Source organism: Caretta caretta, chromosome 7 (assembly GCF_965140235.1).
Source record: "Caretta caretta isolate rCarCar2 chromosome 7, rCarCar1.hap1, whole genome shotgun sequence".
NCBI classification, from domain to species: domain Eukaryota; kingdom Metazoa; phylum Chordata; order Testudines; family Cheloniidae; genus Caretta; species Caretta caretta.
In genome coordinates, this window is record NC_134212.1 from 26088017 (window position 1) to 26103245 (window position 15229).

The 15229-nt window shown below is 41.8% G+C and overlaps 2 protein-coding genes across 23 annotated transcripts in view; one reads left to right on the plus strand and one right to left on the minus strand.

Moving 5' to 3' along the window:
- Nucleotides 1–5502, plus strand: part of TASOR (transcription activation suppressor) — a 53969-nt gene extending 48467 nt beyond the window's left edge. For 4 of the 9 annotated variants that reach the window (XM_048859231.2, XM_048859234.2, XM_048859233.2 and 1 more), the window contains 4 exons: nucleotides 449–557; nucleotides 1242–1420; nucleotides 1511–1669; nucleotides 2347–3496. In XM_048859231.2, the coding sequence (XP_048715188.2) occupies nucleotides 449–557; nucleotides 1242–1420; nucleotides 1511–1669; nucleotides 2347–2900 (1001 nt within the window). In that variant the 3' untranslated portion in view covers nucleotides 2901–3496. Of the gene's footprint in view, nucleotides 1–448; nucleotides 558–1241; nucleotides 1421–1510; nucleotides 1670–2071; nucleotides 3497–4439 lie in introns of those variants that run through there. The other 5 variants (XM_075130324.1, XM_048859237.2, XM_048859238.2 and 2 more) reach the window with 3 other exon arrangements.
- The window catches only part of CCDC66 (coiled-coil domain containing 66), a 90092-nt gene that overhangs the window by 31837 nt on the left and 43026 nt on the right, over nucleotides 1–15229 (minus strand). For all 14 annotated transcript variants that reach the window (XR_007357819.2, XR_007357816.2, XR_007357815.2 and 11 more), the window contains one exon: nucleotides 10813–10901. Coding sequence is in view for 8 of the 14 variants with exons in the window: in XM_048859249.2 (XP_048715206.1) it covers nucleotides 10818–10901 (84 nt within the window). In the remaining 6 variants the exon portion in view is untranslated. The remainder of the gene's footprint in view (nucleotides 1–10812; nucleotides 10902–15229) is intronic.

Sequence of the window (15229 nt, forward strand, 5' to 3'; positions counted from 1 at the left end):
AAAATTTTGTATGATGCCACCAAACCATTAACAGTCCCCAAAGAAATATACACAGTTTTTATAATTGTAGCCTTTATTTAAGACCACATACGTCTCTCCATTCTCTCTCTCTCTCTCTCCCCAAAAAACCCCCAGAAACAAAACTTAAGTGAATTAGTTTTTAATGGATCTCTCTCAATGGCAGTAAGTCACTTAAGGTCAAATTTTAGCCCATGTGTAAGCTTACACAACTTTAGTGGACCTGAGCCACTGACTGCAAACTGTAATCCATTAGAAACTGAGTAATTTTTTTTTTTTTAAGTTCTTACAAAGCTCAGTACTGGAGTTATGTTTTCAGCTGTTAATCAAAGATCTGTAAAATGGAAGACCCAATAGTGTTTGGGTTTAGCTTAGATTTTAAATTGTTGTTTTAAAGCTATATAACACAAATTATTTGTCTCAAAAATAGATAAACTTAAAAATTTCCTGAAGTTCCTTGAGGACCTCAATACACCTGATGGGAAATGGCAGTGGAAAGTCCACTGTAAAATACAAAAAAAACTCAAGGAGCTTGGGAGGTAAGCAGTGTACTCTAAATATAAAGTGTTTGAAATGACATGTTAGAACAGGGGTAGGCAAACTTTTTTTTTTTTTTTTTGGCCTGAGGGCCACGTCGGGTTTCTAAAATTTGTATGGAGGAAATTTTGGGTCTCCCCAAACAGCCAGGTATGGCCCAGCCCCCACCTCCTATCCGACCCCCTTGCTTCTTGCCCCCTGACAGCTCCCCTAGGACTCCTGCCCCATCCCCAGACCTGCCACCCCAGACCGCCCCAACCCCTATCCATACCCTTGACCATCTCCCCCCTCCCCCAACTCCCTTGTCCTCTATCCAACCCCCCGTGCCCCCTTACCGCGCTACCTGGAGCACCGGTGGCTGGCAGCACTGCTTAGAGCACTGGGTCAGGCCGCAGCTCTGCAACTGCGCTGCCCAGAGCGTTGTGCTGAGGTTGCAGGGGAGGGGGAACATCAGGGGAGGGGCTGGGGACTAGCCTGCTGGGCCAGGAACTGAGGGGCTGGGCAGGAGGATCCCATCGGCTGGATGCAGCCCGTAGTTTGCCCACTTCTGTGTTAGAAAAATAGTGCTCTCAAAGATATAAAATCTTAAATCAAGAAAATATATTTGAAGGGAGTTTTCATCATGTGATACATCATGTAATTTGAATATTGATCTAAATGTAAACCTCCAATCCTCTTTTAAATAGAATGAATGCTAAAGCCTTGAGTCTGCTGACACTTCTGAATACCTATCAGAAGAAACACATGGTTGAGATTCTGTCATATCATAACTGTGACTCTCAAACACGAAATGCTCCAGAATTGGACTGTCTTATCAGACTTCAGGCTCAGAATATACAACAAAGACATGTTGTCTTCTTAACAGGTAAAACCAGAACTTGCAGCTGTCTTTTTCTTAAGTTTGATATTATTATGTTACTAGGTCACTCCTCTTTCTCTTTTTTTGTAAATTTAGAAAAGAATGTCAAAACATTTTCAAATTATGCTGATAATGGAATAGTAGTTGCTACAGTTGATGACTTTATGCAAAACTTCAAAAACCTCGTTGGCTACCACAATTCAATTACGGAAGAAAACAACCTTCCTTCACCTGGTGTTCCTGAAAGACAATCAGGTAATATTCAGCATATTTTATACTCTTTCCAACTAATCAGAGGAGTGGGGTGGAGGTCCTTTAAGTGTAGTGTGTCTTTACTCTTACAAAACAAACTCTGTAGATTTGTGAGGAAATCCCAACTCTCAAGTACTCTGTATTTTAAGCAATGAGAAAGGGAAGCTGGGATTGAATACATTAAGGTATCTTAAATACAGAATTACTGACTAATTCAGTATCCAAGAAAGCCTGATGATGATGAAGAGGGTAAGGTAATGAGTAAGCCAAATGGCATTTCCCTTCTGTTCTGAGGGAAGTATAAGCTTAATGACAGACTTAGAAATGGTAACAAAATGAACTTGGATGTCAGTAATTGTATTCTGTAATTGTCTGATCAAATACTGACCTACTGTATAACTTTAGATGCTGTTTTGACATTAACCCCTTTGGAGCTGGGAGTTGGGATTTCCCAACACTAAACATGACCACAATGCGCAGAAGCTTTTAGCATCGGAATATCTGGACATTCACACAAAGGGTTAAGTGTGTGTGTTGAGTAAGTGAACAAGAGTGGCAGAAGACCAAGCCTTAAGTGATATTGGATTTACAGACCCGAAGCATAACACTCTGTGAGTAGTGTATAGCTTTTTTAAAAATCGTATATTTCAATAGAGTAGGACTTCTCTTTCTTAATATAGTTTTTGTAGAAAGCGATGAAAAGGACGAGGAAGACATGTCTTTGGATTCAGGGGATGAAACATCACAAATAGAAATCTGCAGTGATGCCTCAAAGTATGATTCTCATTCAGAAGCTTTGCAGACAGAGACCAAAGGCTCACATGGAACAGATTCAAAAGAAAACTCTCTAACCGATATGCAGCTGTCTTCTGAAGGACAAATTGGGTTGATGGAAAAAACTTCTAAACTTGATTTGGAGGAGAGACAGCCAATAACTCCTGTTTCTACCACCTGCTCTGCTGAAGGAGACAAAAACAATTCAGTAGAACAAGTTCCTTTCAACAACTTTCAAGTTTACAGTAGACAATTAAGTATGTCCCATCAGTTCAGTCATTTTAATGTTCTCACTCATCAGACTTTTCTGGGAACAACATACCCAATTTCCACAAGTCAAAACCAAGAAGGTGGGAATTATTTTCTGTCTGCTTACAGTCAGAGCATGGATACAGACAAGTCATCTTCTCCTAGTAATTGGGATGTAAATTGTGAATCTTCCAGGCCATATTCAAAATAGAAATAAATACAAAACTAAAACTTTTTATAGGTTTGTTGTGGACTTTTCTGTTTCTAAAAAAGTGAATTAACAGTTTCTATTTTATTCTCTGAACAAAATGTTTGTCGTTTAACTCAAATGTTTCCCTGTCTTATTTAAATCATGATGGCCTGTACTAGTTGAAGCATCTGAAAATTGAAATAAATATATATTTTTTAACATTTATTGTATTTGAATTATCTTGTTTTGTTGGCACTTTTAAGTTTTTACATTTGTATTTGACCTGTACGTAGACTTCAGTTTGAAGTCTGTTTTAATGTAAAACTGAATGTTTGCCTAAAGCATGTGAAATAGCAAAGCTTAATTTTTAAGTAAACTGTAATAGAGTATCCAAGCCACTTGTCTTTAAATGAATATAAAAACTGTTATGTATGTATTTGATTGACATTGGACACAAATTTTGTACAAAATGTTTTTACATAGCGATAAGGCAGTGTAGTTATTTTAATGAAAAAATATATATAATACTGGATTTTGGCTAAATACCTCAATTAGAGTAACCAATGGTGCAGTTCCATTTAAAAAAAAAAAAAAATAAACTTTTCATGCACATGGGACTTAGTAGCAACTTGATTTGTTTTATATCCTGTTTCTAAAATACAGAAAACTGATGCTGCAAAATTTATTTCAGTACCATTTTTGTGTGCATCTAATTAATCTGTTAGTACCTTTTTTGCTTATCACAACTGCATAGAAATAGCCCTACAGTTTTAAAGTTCTGTATCTTCTTATAAATGTACAGATGGCAGACAGCTGATTTGTAGTGTTAAAAGGTAGACACTGTTAGTACTTTTAGGCCCTGAACGTAATGTTCTGCTAAATGTGGCAATGCCACTAAAATGAATATCCTCATGAAAGTTTGTTTATTACTGTTCTCACCCTTTCCTTTAAAATTATATGTATTGTACTAGATTTTTGTCTCCTTCCTCCCCGGAACATTTTTCTGTAGTATCTGCTTTTCTTGTGCACAGTCTTGTGAATACTATAGAGAAGATTTCCAGAAAATACTATATGGATGGTAAAACACAAACTGGCGTACTACCATTCTGTTTTTGTTTTAATTACATGGTAGTGGACTTTAACACTAAAGGGTAGTATAAGAAAACTAAGGTTTTGGGTTTTTTTTTCTTCAAGACAGTTTATTTTGTTGCAGTCAGTTTAAGTTTTAGTACAGCCAAGGGCCAATTTTTTTTAAAGGCAAAATGTGGTGATTAAGCCACAAATGATAAGTGCACTCACTACTTTTATTAGCTAAAACTATTTTTTTAAAGCGAATTTCAAGCTGGTACTCATTTTTAAAATACTCATTTAATGCATCTTAAGTAAACACTTCTACAAATAGAAGAAAAGCTCCTGCTCATTCAGAATAGGGCAGCAGCACAGATACATATGGAAGCAGAGGCTATTCAGGCAATCGGGTGCTGGCAGTCTAATGCAAACCGAACGTATGTAAGACTGCAGATGGAAAATCAACATTAATCAGTTGTGTTCTCATTTCAGATATGGGACAGCCGGCTATACACACACGGGTGTGGATCTGTGGGCACAGTATTGTTTTGGGTGCATAGGCACGCATCCAGGTTGCCCGAGGGCTCCCAGCTGGGATTCGGTGGTGAAGCATTACTCAGTTGGCACGCACGGAGGGGCATGTTATGGGATCAACTGATACCGCTGTTGTATGCTGTGTGGGCACATCAGCAGCCACTGGATATATTGGTGATACACCTGGGAGAAAATGATCTGGAAACACTTAAAGGGGTGGAGTTAATGCTTCGAACAAGGAGGGACCTGGTGCAGATCCTGGAAATTTTTCTAGGCGTTAACGTTATCTGGTCGAATATGCTTCAGCAAAGGGTCTGGCCGGGAGCCATGAACCCTGCCAGGGTGGACAAAACCAGGAAGTATGTGAACAGGGAAGTGGCCAAATTCTTACTGCTCTTGAGGGGGACAGTAATTTCACATCCTGGCATACTCTGTGGGGCACCCGAGTTATTTTGGGAGGATGGGGTGCACCTGTCAGGCTCAGGTGTTGACATATTTTTGGCTGATATAAAAGAGGGCATTGGGACATGTTTGGGAACCTAGCTGAATGTGGGGAGGAGGCAGCCAAACTAATGGCTGGTGCCTCCTTGTGGTGGATGTTCAGTGCAGGTACTCCATAAATTAAGGCACAAAAGAATAGATAAATGGCTTGGAAAAGGAATTAAGGAGAGGGGCTTGGTAATTGAGCAAGCTGGGGGCAATTAGGGACTCCTCTGATTGGTATGGCAAGCAGCCAACACTGTCCCCCCATCATTATAGTCCACCTTAACCACTCCTACAGGGGGTGGTGGTTAGTAAGGTCCTGGCAAGGGAATTGCTGGAGAGACCTGGAGGAAAAGGGGGTGGAGCTGGTGGAAGCCCCTCCAGAATTGGCGGTTCCTGGCAGTGAATCTGCTGGAGGGACATGAATGGTAAAAGCACTTCCCCCTGCCCAATTATGGGGGCTTCACCTGCACTGCACATTTTATCTGCTGGGTTAGTCCTAAACACCTAATAAAGTTGCAGCCTGATTAAACCCATATCTAATGTCTCCTGTCTTTCTTTTGCAATAGCCAGCCAATCACCACCCTGCACTTTGAGGAGGGGGCAGGAGGAGAGGGCAATGCTTTCAGGCTTGGGGAAGGAGAGGAGATGTAAAACTGCTAGAAAAGTAGTCAGTGTGGTGGATGACTCACCACCTAGAAATGAGGGGTTTAAAAAGGTCAGCCTGGGCCTGGACCCTCCCCTCCTCACTGGAGGCAGGTTAGGCAGTACCCACCCTCCCTATTTAGGTCAGAAATCTGCTAGGTGATTTGCTGTATCTGCTGTGGGCATTACTGTAGCTGCCTCCTTGAGGGGCCTGGTAAGGAATTTTTCCCTTACCATCATATTGGCCAGGTGCAGTGGGGGTTTTTTTTTTTCCTTCCTCCCAGCAGGTTCAGGTCAGCTCTGTTCCCGCATAGTATGACAGGCGGTAGGCCATATGTCACAACTTTTTAAATGTACAGTGGATGTTCAGTGCAGGTACCCCATAAATTAAGGCACAAAAGAACAGATAAATGGCTTGGAAAAGGAATCAAGGAGAGGTCCTTGGTAATTGAGCAAGTTGGGGACTCCTGTGCTTGACACAGCAGGGAGCCCACCCCCCATCCTTATACTCCACCTTAACCCCTCCTATAGGGGGTGGGGGTCAGGGTCAGTAAGGTCTGGGCAAGGGAATTACTGGAGGGACCTGGATAAAATGTGGGGAGAGCTGGTGGAAGATTCCCCCCCCCCCCAAATGGCTGGAATTGGAGGTTACTAGCAGTGGATCTGTTGGAGGGCCATGAATGGAAAGGTGGAGGGGCTGGTAAAAGTGCTCTCTCTCCCCCCGCCCCCCTTAATTCTGGGGGTTTCACCTGCACTGCACATTTTATCCACCAGGTTAGTCCTAGACATCTAATAATAAAATTGTAGCCTGATTAAACCCCTAGCTAATGTCTCCTGTCATTCTTTTGGCATAGCCAGACAATTATAGGTATTGTGCTAGATTTTGTCTTCTCCCCACCCCAGAACATTTTTCTGTATGAGTTATGTTCAGTAACTCAATTATTGAAGCACAAATGCATCAACTTTCCTTGTGCACAGTCTTGTGAAGATTTCCAGAAAATACTATATGGACGGTAAAACAAACTCTGGCATACTACCATGTGTTGTGTTTTAGTGTTGAAGTCCACTACCACCTAAGAGTAATACAAGAAAACTTGGTTGGGGGGGGTTCTCCTTCAAGACAGTTTATTTCTGTTGCAGCCAGTTTAGGTTTTTAGTACAGCCAAGGGACAAATTTTTAAAGGCAAAATGTGATTAAGCCACAAATGACAAGTAGCTAAAACTATTTCTAAAAAAAAAAAAAAAAAAAACAAAACTAATTTCAAGCTGCTGTTCATTTTTACAATACTCTTTTAATGCATCTTAAGTAAGTAAAACACTTCTATATAAAAAAAGACTTCTAAAAATAGAAGAAAAGTTCCTTCACTTTGTTTTACTGTATCTAGTATAGTTACAAAAAGCTTTTCCTGCCAGAATATCAAACTATTTAATATATTAGTGAAGAACTAAGCTACTGTATGGCACGTGTCAAGTCGTCATGCAGGGGCAATGCTTCTGAAGAAAAATACTCAATTTCCTTTCTTCATTAAACTTTAGACAGTGAGATTGGCATATAGAAACAACTGTATGACAATGCACACATTCAGATGTGGTTTTTCTCATGTGTATATAATGAAAGGGATAGGATACAGAGGGACCTAGACAAATTAGAGGATTGGGCCAAAAGAAATCTGATGAGGTTCAACAAGGACAAGTGCAGAGTCCTGCACTTAGGACGGAAGAACCCCAGGCACCGCTAGAGACTAGGGACCGAATGGCTCGGCAGCAGTTCTGCAGAAAAGGACCTAGGGGTTACCGTGGACGAGAAACTGGATGTGAGTAAACAGTGTGCCCTTGCCAAGAAGGCCAATGGCATTTTGGGATGTATAGGTAGGGGCATTGCCAGCAGATTGAGGGACATGATCATTCCCCTCTATTCAACATTGGTGAGGCCTCATCTGGAGCACTGTGTCCAGTTTTGGGCCCCACACTATAAGAAGGATGTGGAAAAATTGGAAAACATCCAGCAGAGGGCAACAAAAAATGATTAGGGGACTGGAACACAGGACTTATGAGGAGGGGTTGAGGGAACTGGGATTGTTTAGTCTGCAGAAGAGAAGAATGAGGGGGGATTTGACAGCTGCTTTCAACTACCTGAAAGGGGGTTCCAAAGAGGCTGGATCTAGACTGTTCTCAGTGGTAGCTGATGACAGAACAAAGAGTAATGGTCTCAAGTTGCAGTGGGGGAGGTTTAGGTTGGATATTAGGAAACACTTTTTCACTAGGAGGGTGGTGAAACACTGGAATGCGTTACCTAGGGAGGTGGTGGAATCTCCTTCCTTAGATATTTTTAAGGTCAGGCTTGACAAAGCCCTGGCTGGGATGATTTACTTGGGGATTGGTCCTGCTTTGAGCAGGGGGTTGGACTAGATGACCTCCTGAGGTCCCTTCCAACCCTGATATTCTATGAAAGAATTTATCCAAACTTGCCTAACAACTGGCCAAATGTTTATCACCTGTAAATTAAACAAATGCTCTTTGATGTGGATTTAAGGCAGTTATCTTCAAATTCAAGCTTCTTACAACAAACTGTCTCAGGAGGGACATCTCATTTGATCTATAAATAATATAGCCTCCTGAGGCAATTTTGAAAAAACATTGGGCAAGACCCGCTGGCATGAGTTAAAGCTGTAATTCCTCTCTCCAGGTATCCCTTCTGGCTGAAACAGTTTTGCCCTGAATTGGCTTAAATGCAGTTAGAGAGCTAAGCCCAGATGCTATTTTGACTCTTAACTTCAGAAACAGAAGTTCAAACCAATTTTGAATACGGTTTTGGGTTAATCAAATATACAAACCTAGAACTTTATTTTTTTTAAACAAGAGTCTGCTGTCTGAGAACAGAAACTAACTCATTTTACTTTTATTTGACTCAGCTCATTGCACATTAAGCAGTGGGGGGCTGTTGTCTGGCTTGTTGGAAAAGACATGTGCCCCTTTAAGGGCTAGAGAGTCAGGGACCAACTTGATGCTGCAGTTGCAGACCAGGTCAGTGTGGGGCTGCTGATCCATTTCCCACCCACACCCCAGGTGACTGGAAGAGAGGGAGCACTGTAGGTCCATGCTACTGGAAGAAAAGCCCTGTTTTACCTGAGACAAGGTGGACTTGGTCAAGGCAGCATTTCTGGTAGCTGCTTTTTTTTAAAAAGCTTTTAGGATCAGTGTGCTAGTACCTGGATCCTGTAGGGATTCTTCCAGAAAGAGCTTTGAACCGAGGGATATAGAGTGGGAGGGGCAATTAGTTATATTAACCAGGAGGAAGTGAAAGACAGATGAAGGAGGCTGAGGTGAATCCACTATTCTACAGGAGGTTGGCAAGCCTGGGATCTTCCCAGTGGAGACTGTGAGGGCATACAAGACTATAAGACCAGGTAGGGATGGGCCCCTCTTTATTCACTGTTCTAGAAATTCCCTCACATCATACCAGTTTGCTACAGTTTCAAGGTAGGGCCTGACAAAGTTGGGATGCCCAGCTTATGAATTTGGTTCCCACTCATCCAGGATCTAGACGGCAACAGCAGTGGCCCAGCGGGGAATGGGGGTTAGGACAATTCAGGCAATTGGGCATTGCTATTCTGAAGCATGCAGAATAGGGGAAAAATCAGTGTTAATCTTCCTCTGTATTTTCATTCCAGATGCTGGCAGACAGTGATGTGGCTCTGCAGGCACAGTATTATTTACTGGGAGCAGAGGTGGGCTTTGAGGTTGGCTGGAGGTTTGCAGCTAGGCCTCAGTGGTGAAGCAGTCCTGAGCTGGCACGGGAGGAGGGGCATGTTATAGGACCAGCTGATGCCGCTTCTGTACACTATGGTGTCCTGTGAGCAGGCATCAGATATAATTGTGGCTCACCTTGAGGAAGATAATGTGGGACTGTGTAAACAGGTATACTTAATGGTCAGAGTTCAGAGGGACTTGGGGGTTGATCCTGGAACTTTTACCAGGAGTAAAAATTGTATGGTCAGATATGCTGCAACGCAGGGTGTGGGAGGGAGCCGCCAAGACCCTGAAAGGCAGGTGGCCAAATTCATGGATGTCATAGGAGGGTCAGTCTTTTTGCATCCAGGCATAATATATGGGGCACCAGAATTATTCAGGGAGGATGGGGTCCACCTGTCAGACTTGGGAGCTGAGAAGTTTTTGGCCGATATTAAAGGGGGCATTAGGAGATGTCTGGGCACCTGGTTAAGTGTGGGGGGGCAGCCAAGCTAATTGCTGGTGCCTCTCCTAGCAGATGCCCACTGTAGGTATTCCATGGGAAAGGGCTACAGTGATCAGATAAAATGCATTGGTAAAGGATTTAAAGGAGCGGGGGATGAGGGGGGGTTTGAGGCTCCTATGACTGGTATAGCAGGGAGCCAGCCCTCACCCTTCTCTGTAGTCTCCCTTAACCCTCATTTGAGGAGGGGGGAGGGTGAGGTCCCTGCTGTGGGTTGGCTGGGGACCAGGGTAGGTAAAGGGGAGAGCTGACAGAAGCCCCCAGCTATATATTGAAATGATTATGGAATTATCCGCACTGTACACTTCTATCGGCCAGGTACTCCCAGATTTTTAAGAATGAAGTTGTGGCCTAACTAAACCATGCTGCGTGTCTCTTGTCCTCTTTTTGGCGTAGCTGGACAATAAGCACTGCCATTCAGTTTTAGCTAGCTTATTCAATACATACACTGGTTTTTTGAGTGCTAGGTTGCTCACTAGAACACAAATTGTTTATCTAAGTGATCAGACAGCTTTTTGGGCATGGCAACACTGAAAGGGGAAGAGATTTGGCACTTTTTTTCTCTTTTAGTGAGAGGCAAAAATTGGTATGTCATTAAATATTTAATACATTTATTTATATCAAAAATACATATATTTTAAATTCTACAAAAAGTTAATGTAAACAAACTTTCTATACCGCTGTTTCCTTACTACATAATCTTAAGAAATCTTCAAAGCAGAAGACCACTCTAATAGCAAATAAATGCATTATATATTAGAATCAAGCATCTTCAAACAACCACATGGGGGGAAGGGGAAAAGGAACGAAACCACATAACCTGTCACATTTCATGTAGGAGATTAGACCTTGGTTAAAAAAGATTTAGATGCGGTTAGTAAATTACAGTAGCAAATATAAAGTGCTGTGCCTTACATTTTTAAAGCTGAAGTTTTTTGTATACTTGTGTACCTTTTTTAAAATGGTGAAATAAAGTTTTCTTCTTGATTTATGGTTGGAACTAGACCAGTCTCCAATTCCTTCTGCTTCTGGAGGAGACCCTGAAATAATGAGTACAAAGTAAATGCTCTTCCTTCTCCACAAAATAGGAACAGTGGCAAGCCTCTATTTTATTTCTTATTCATACTTCTAAGGCTCTTTAACCATTTTAAAATATGTAATTATAAAAAAGACATGATAAGTCAAGCACTCAAAGAAGGAAAAATGCCCCACTAAGACTGCAGGTGCTGTTTTACTTCAGTTTCGTTTTGCACATGGAACGTGGGAGTCTTGCCTTCGCAGGAAGTCTGTGGCAGAGCAAGGAGTGGACCCTAGCTCTGACTCCCAGAACAGTGCCTCAAACAAAAGAAATGTCCTCTGTTCTTTGAGCTCAACTTCACAGTCTATCTGAATGAGGTAGGAATCCTACAGTACAAACAGTACATGATTATGTTATTAAATACTGCAGCTGTTCTAACAAGTTTTTGGTTTGTAATTTCCTCTGGCTTTAAAAAACAGAAAAAGCACATTTTAGCATAGGTTTTAAGTAAAGTTGGATCCCAGAACATTTGAACTCTACCAATAATTGGTAGGAATAATAGGCTATTTTTTTCTCTGTGCATCATTCCTTGGAAGAAGATGAGGCACACATACATATGTTATCCTTGGCTTCGATGTGCAAGGCAACAGGAAGAATTGGAAATCAAGACTCTTGGGATCTATTCCTGCCTCTGGAGGGGCATCTGAGCTCTAATAGCTAAAAAGTGAGCACAGTTAAAGATTTTAAATGCTGATTCTGAAGAGTGGTGTGGGTAAAGCAGCACAAGTTGAGGCAGTAACACTAAAAATGTGGAGATTCTAGCCCTTGCTACGGCTCCTTTATATGGCTCCAGCTGCACTTGCGGCTGGTGTGGTCCCGGAGCTACTCCCCAGGGGAAGGGCAGTGTACTGCCAACATTTTGTAGTACTGTAGTGGCAAGTGCAAGTGGCAAGACCAGGACCCCACGGGACTAGCTGCTGAACAAAAAGATGGTCCCTGTGCTCAAAGAGCTTATGTAAGTCTTTTGCTCCTGTACACCCTCACCATAAGCCCTAACATAGAGGTAGGCTGGAGGCAGGAATGGAAGTGGCAAAACTTGTCTGTGCTTGGCAATTCCAAGGTGCAGCAAGGCCCATAGGTATGATGTTAGACTGTCATATATTTAGGCATGGCAAGATTAGATTTTTATTGGTACAATGTTGGTTTTGCCATACACGCAAAAACTGATGAAAAAATATTTCCATCAGCAGTAACACATTTACAGACAAAGAAAAATGCCGCTTAAGGACTTAGTTTGATTTAAAGATGTTTATTTTGCATGTTTTGACATATAATGTTGACAATTAGTGTGTTAAGTTAAAAAGCTTTAACTTTTTGAAGCTCACTGTCTATCATTAATTGTACAAGTCCTGCCCCCCCAATATCCCACAACTGTGATTTTAAAAATGCTTAAAACCCACAAATTTGCACTACTGTGAAAATTTTAGTAGATTAGAAAAGATTAATAATAAACATTGATAGTGTTGCAGTAGCCTCAGGGTTGCCAGAACTTACATTAGAGGCTGCACAGACCCTGGAAGGAGCTCAGAAAGTGGAAAGGTGGCCTAATGGCTCTTTTGCCCCTCACTTCCTACACCAGGGCTGCACCTTGAATGCTGTGACCATTGAGACTTTGCACAACAGCTGGTCCCTCAGTTCTGTTCTTATATTTGTAAGAAATGACCCTGTGCAACCTCTCAGTAAGAGGGAAAGAAAGATACTTGCAGTCTTCCTAAAACATATTTTTTGAGATCTTGCTCAGAAACAGGAGCTAAGGTACAGACTTACTATCAGTCACTGGACTGGAAAGGAGGTGACCAGAATTCAGTGAGGGTTTTTTTGTTTGTTTTGCTGCCTGCCTACAACACCTTTCCCTGGTAATTAAGTTTGAGTGAAACATGGGTGTCAGATCTTGCTACACCTGTGATGGAGAAAATGGAGCACTGCTTCATCATAGTTGGAAGAGGAGGGGAAGATATCTCTGCTTTTGGGGAGGAGGCTGTACTCATTCCCCTATTCACCCCTCTCCCATTTTTTAAAAAAATTCCTGCCTTTCCTAGGCCAAGGATACCACTGCTCCTGTATTATTCCCTGCCGTCAGGATCTCTAACTCTGGGTCTGGGAGCATGTTTGGTGGGTGTTTTGTGGAACTCCAGTATGCTTGTTGCAGACGGCACATAAAGCAAATTTAGCAGCAAGCATCTCGTGAGTTCTACTGCCCATGGGCAAATTGCAGTTTTCAGAAGCTAAACATTCAGCGAAATTGGGTTGGATTTTCATGGACAGCAAAAAGCACCTGTCTGACCCTCAGCCAAATCCTCAGTTTTAAAGATTCTTTAAAGTACTAGAAAATTTTAGTTTAGTTTAAATAATTTTTTTTCTTGGTGACAAAAATAAGGCTATGTCTATACTACCACTTATGTCAGTATAACTTACGTCGCTCAGGGGTGTGGGAAAAAAACACACCCCTGAGTGACGTAAGTTACACTCACATAACCACCTGTGTGGACAGCTTTATGTTGGCAGGAGAGCGTCTTCTGTCCACATAGCTACCACTGCTCATTGGGGGTGGTTTAATTTCTCTCCCATCAGCATAGAGCAGCTACACAAGAGATCTTACAGCGGCGCAGTTGCTCTGGTACATCTGTGCTGCTATAAGCTCTCTAGTGTAGACAGAGCCTAAATTATCCTCTGAACTACAGAAATACGATTAGAGCCAAAAGTAGTTAAACAAGGAGTTTCTCAGATCTGAATGGTGCATATAAAAGACAGATGCAAACAACTGCTCTGGGCAGGAGGATAGTAGAGATTATCCAACAGTTAAATGTCCTAAATGCAGTAAGTGGCTGCTGGGATCATAGAATCATAGAATATCAGGGTTGGAAGGGACCTCAGTGGTCATCTAGTCCAACCCCCTGCTCAAAGCAGGACCAATCCCCAATTTTTGCCCCAGATCCCTAAATGGCCCCCTCAAGGATTGAACTCACAACCCTGGGTTTAGCAGGCCAATGCTCAAACCACTCAGCTCCCACCCCCTTTCGGGATGACTCACCAAAAGACTCCAAAAGTCCATTCTTTGCTTGAACTAAGGTTTATTGAAAGAAAAACCTTTTAATCAATCTTTTGTCTTTCACAACAGAGACAGATGATATTCAGCAGGTAGGAAAACTTCCCTATTTCACCCCTCTATGCTAAACCTGAAATCACTGATATCACCACCGTAAAGCACTAACACCAAACTTCTTTGCTAAGCTCACCTAGAACAAACTGTAGGAATGCTCAGCTTCAGTCTCCAAACTTGAACACCATTTTGCAAATATGGTGTAGCTAGAGGAATATTCAAAAGTGGTGGATCTTTGGCAAGCATTTCCATGAGCTCAGAGAAGCCCAGCCAAATGGAATTGGATGATGTAATGGATCCAGCTATATAGACCGTTCCTAATTACAATCTCCGAAGTGTACATGCCACCTAAGGACTGGTGATTTTGGAATCCCAGCTAGCTCATTCAGAATTGGACAATAAGGACGACTGCCACGTTTGTCTTCCTCATATTTTGCAGGGGCATTGTGTGGGGAAGGGGGTATATCTGGTACTGGTATACCAATGTGCAGGGACAGAAGCAGGTCTCTCTAGAAGCACAGTAATTATTATAAAGATATTGTAACTGTTTATAGTTCTGCTGGAATGCTTGCAGACTTTCTCCCTCTAGCTGCTTTACCCAAGGTATCTGTCTTGCTTCTATAGCTGTAATGCTTTGGTGAAAGAAGTGGCACTAGTCAAAACTGCAAATTAATTACTTCTGCCAATAAATTACTGGTAGAACCTGCTTATCTTTTGGTTAGACCACTGCTGCACCAAATAATATGACACTACATTAGGAAATATTCTCATTAGGAAAATAATGCAAACCAGGTCAGACAGTTGAAGTTCCACTAGCAATTGTTCCTGCTTTCATAGCATGAATTAATTTTTAATGGCAGAATGGGAGTGCAATCTGAAAACAACCTGATACTGAATGAAATAAAGTGACACCAACACTGTTTGCAAAGGCCAGTTTTCTGTAGTTTAGTAGTTCAAACTGATGTTTAAAGTTCAGAATGAAAGGCTTTAATGCTATGCCTATGAATGGCTCCATACTGTCACACCAAAAATGTTCTGTGTGAAAGATATGCAAATGTGTAGGGTATTAAAATGTGAGCTATTTTAGGAGTTTTGTTATAGTATGCACTTTGCACTCCCACCTACACATGCCAGGTCATTTAGCAGAGAAAAACCGTGAAGCATTTGTGCTGGTCATCCAAGTCTACTAC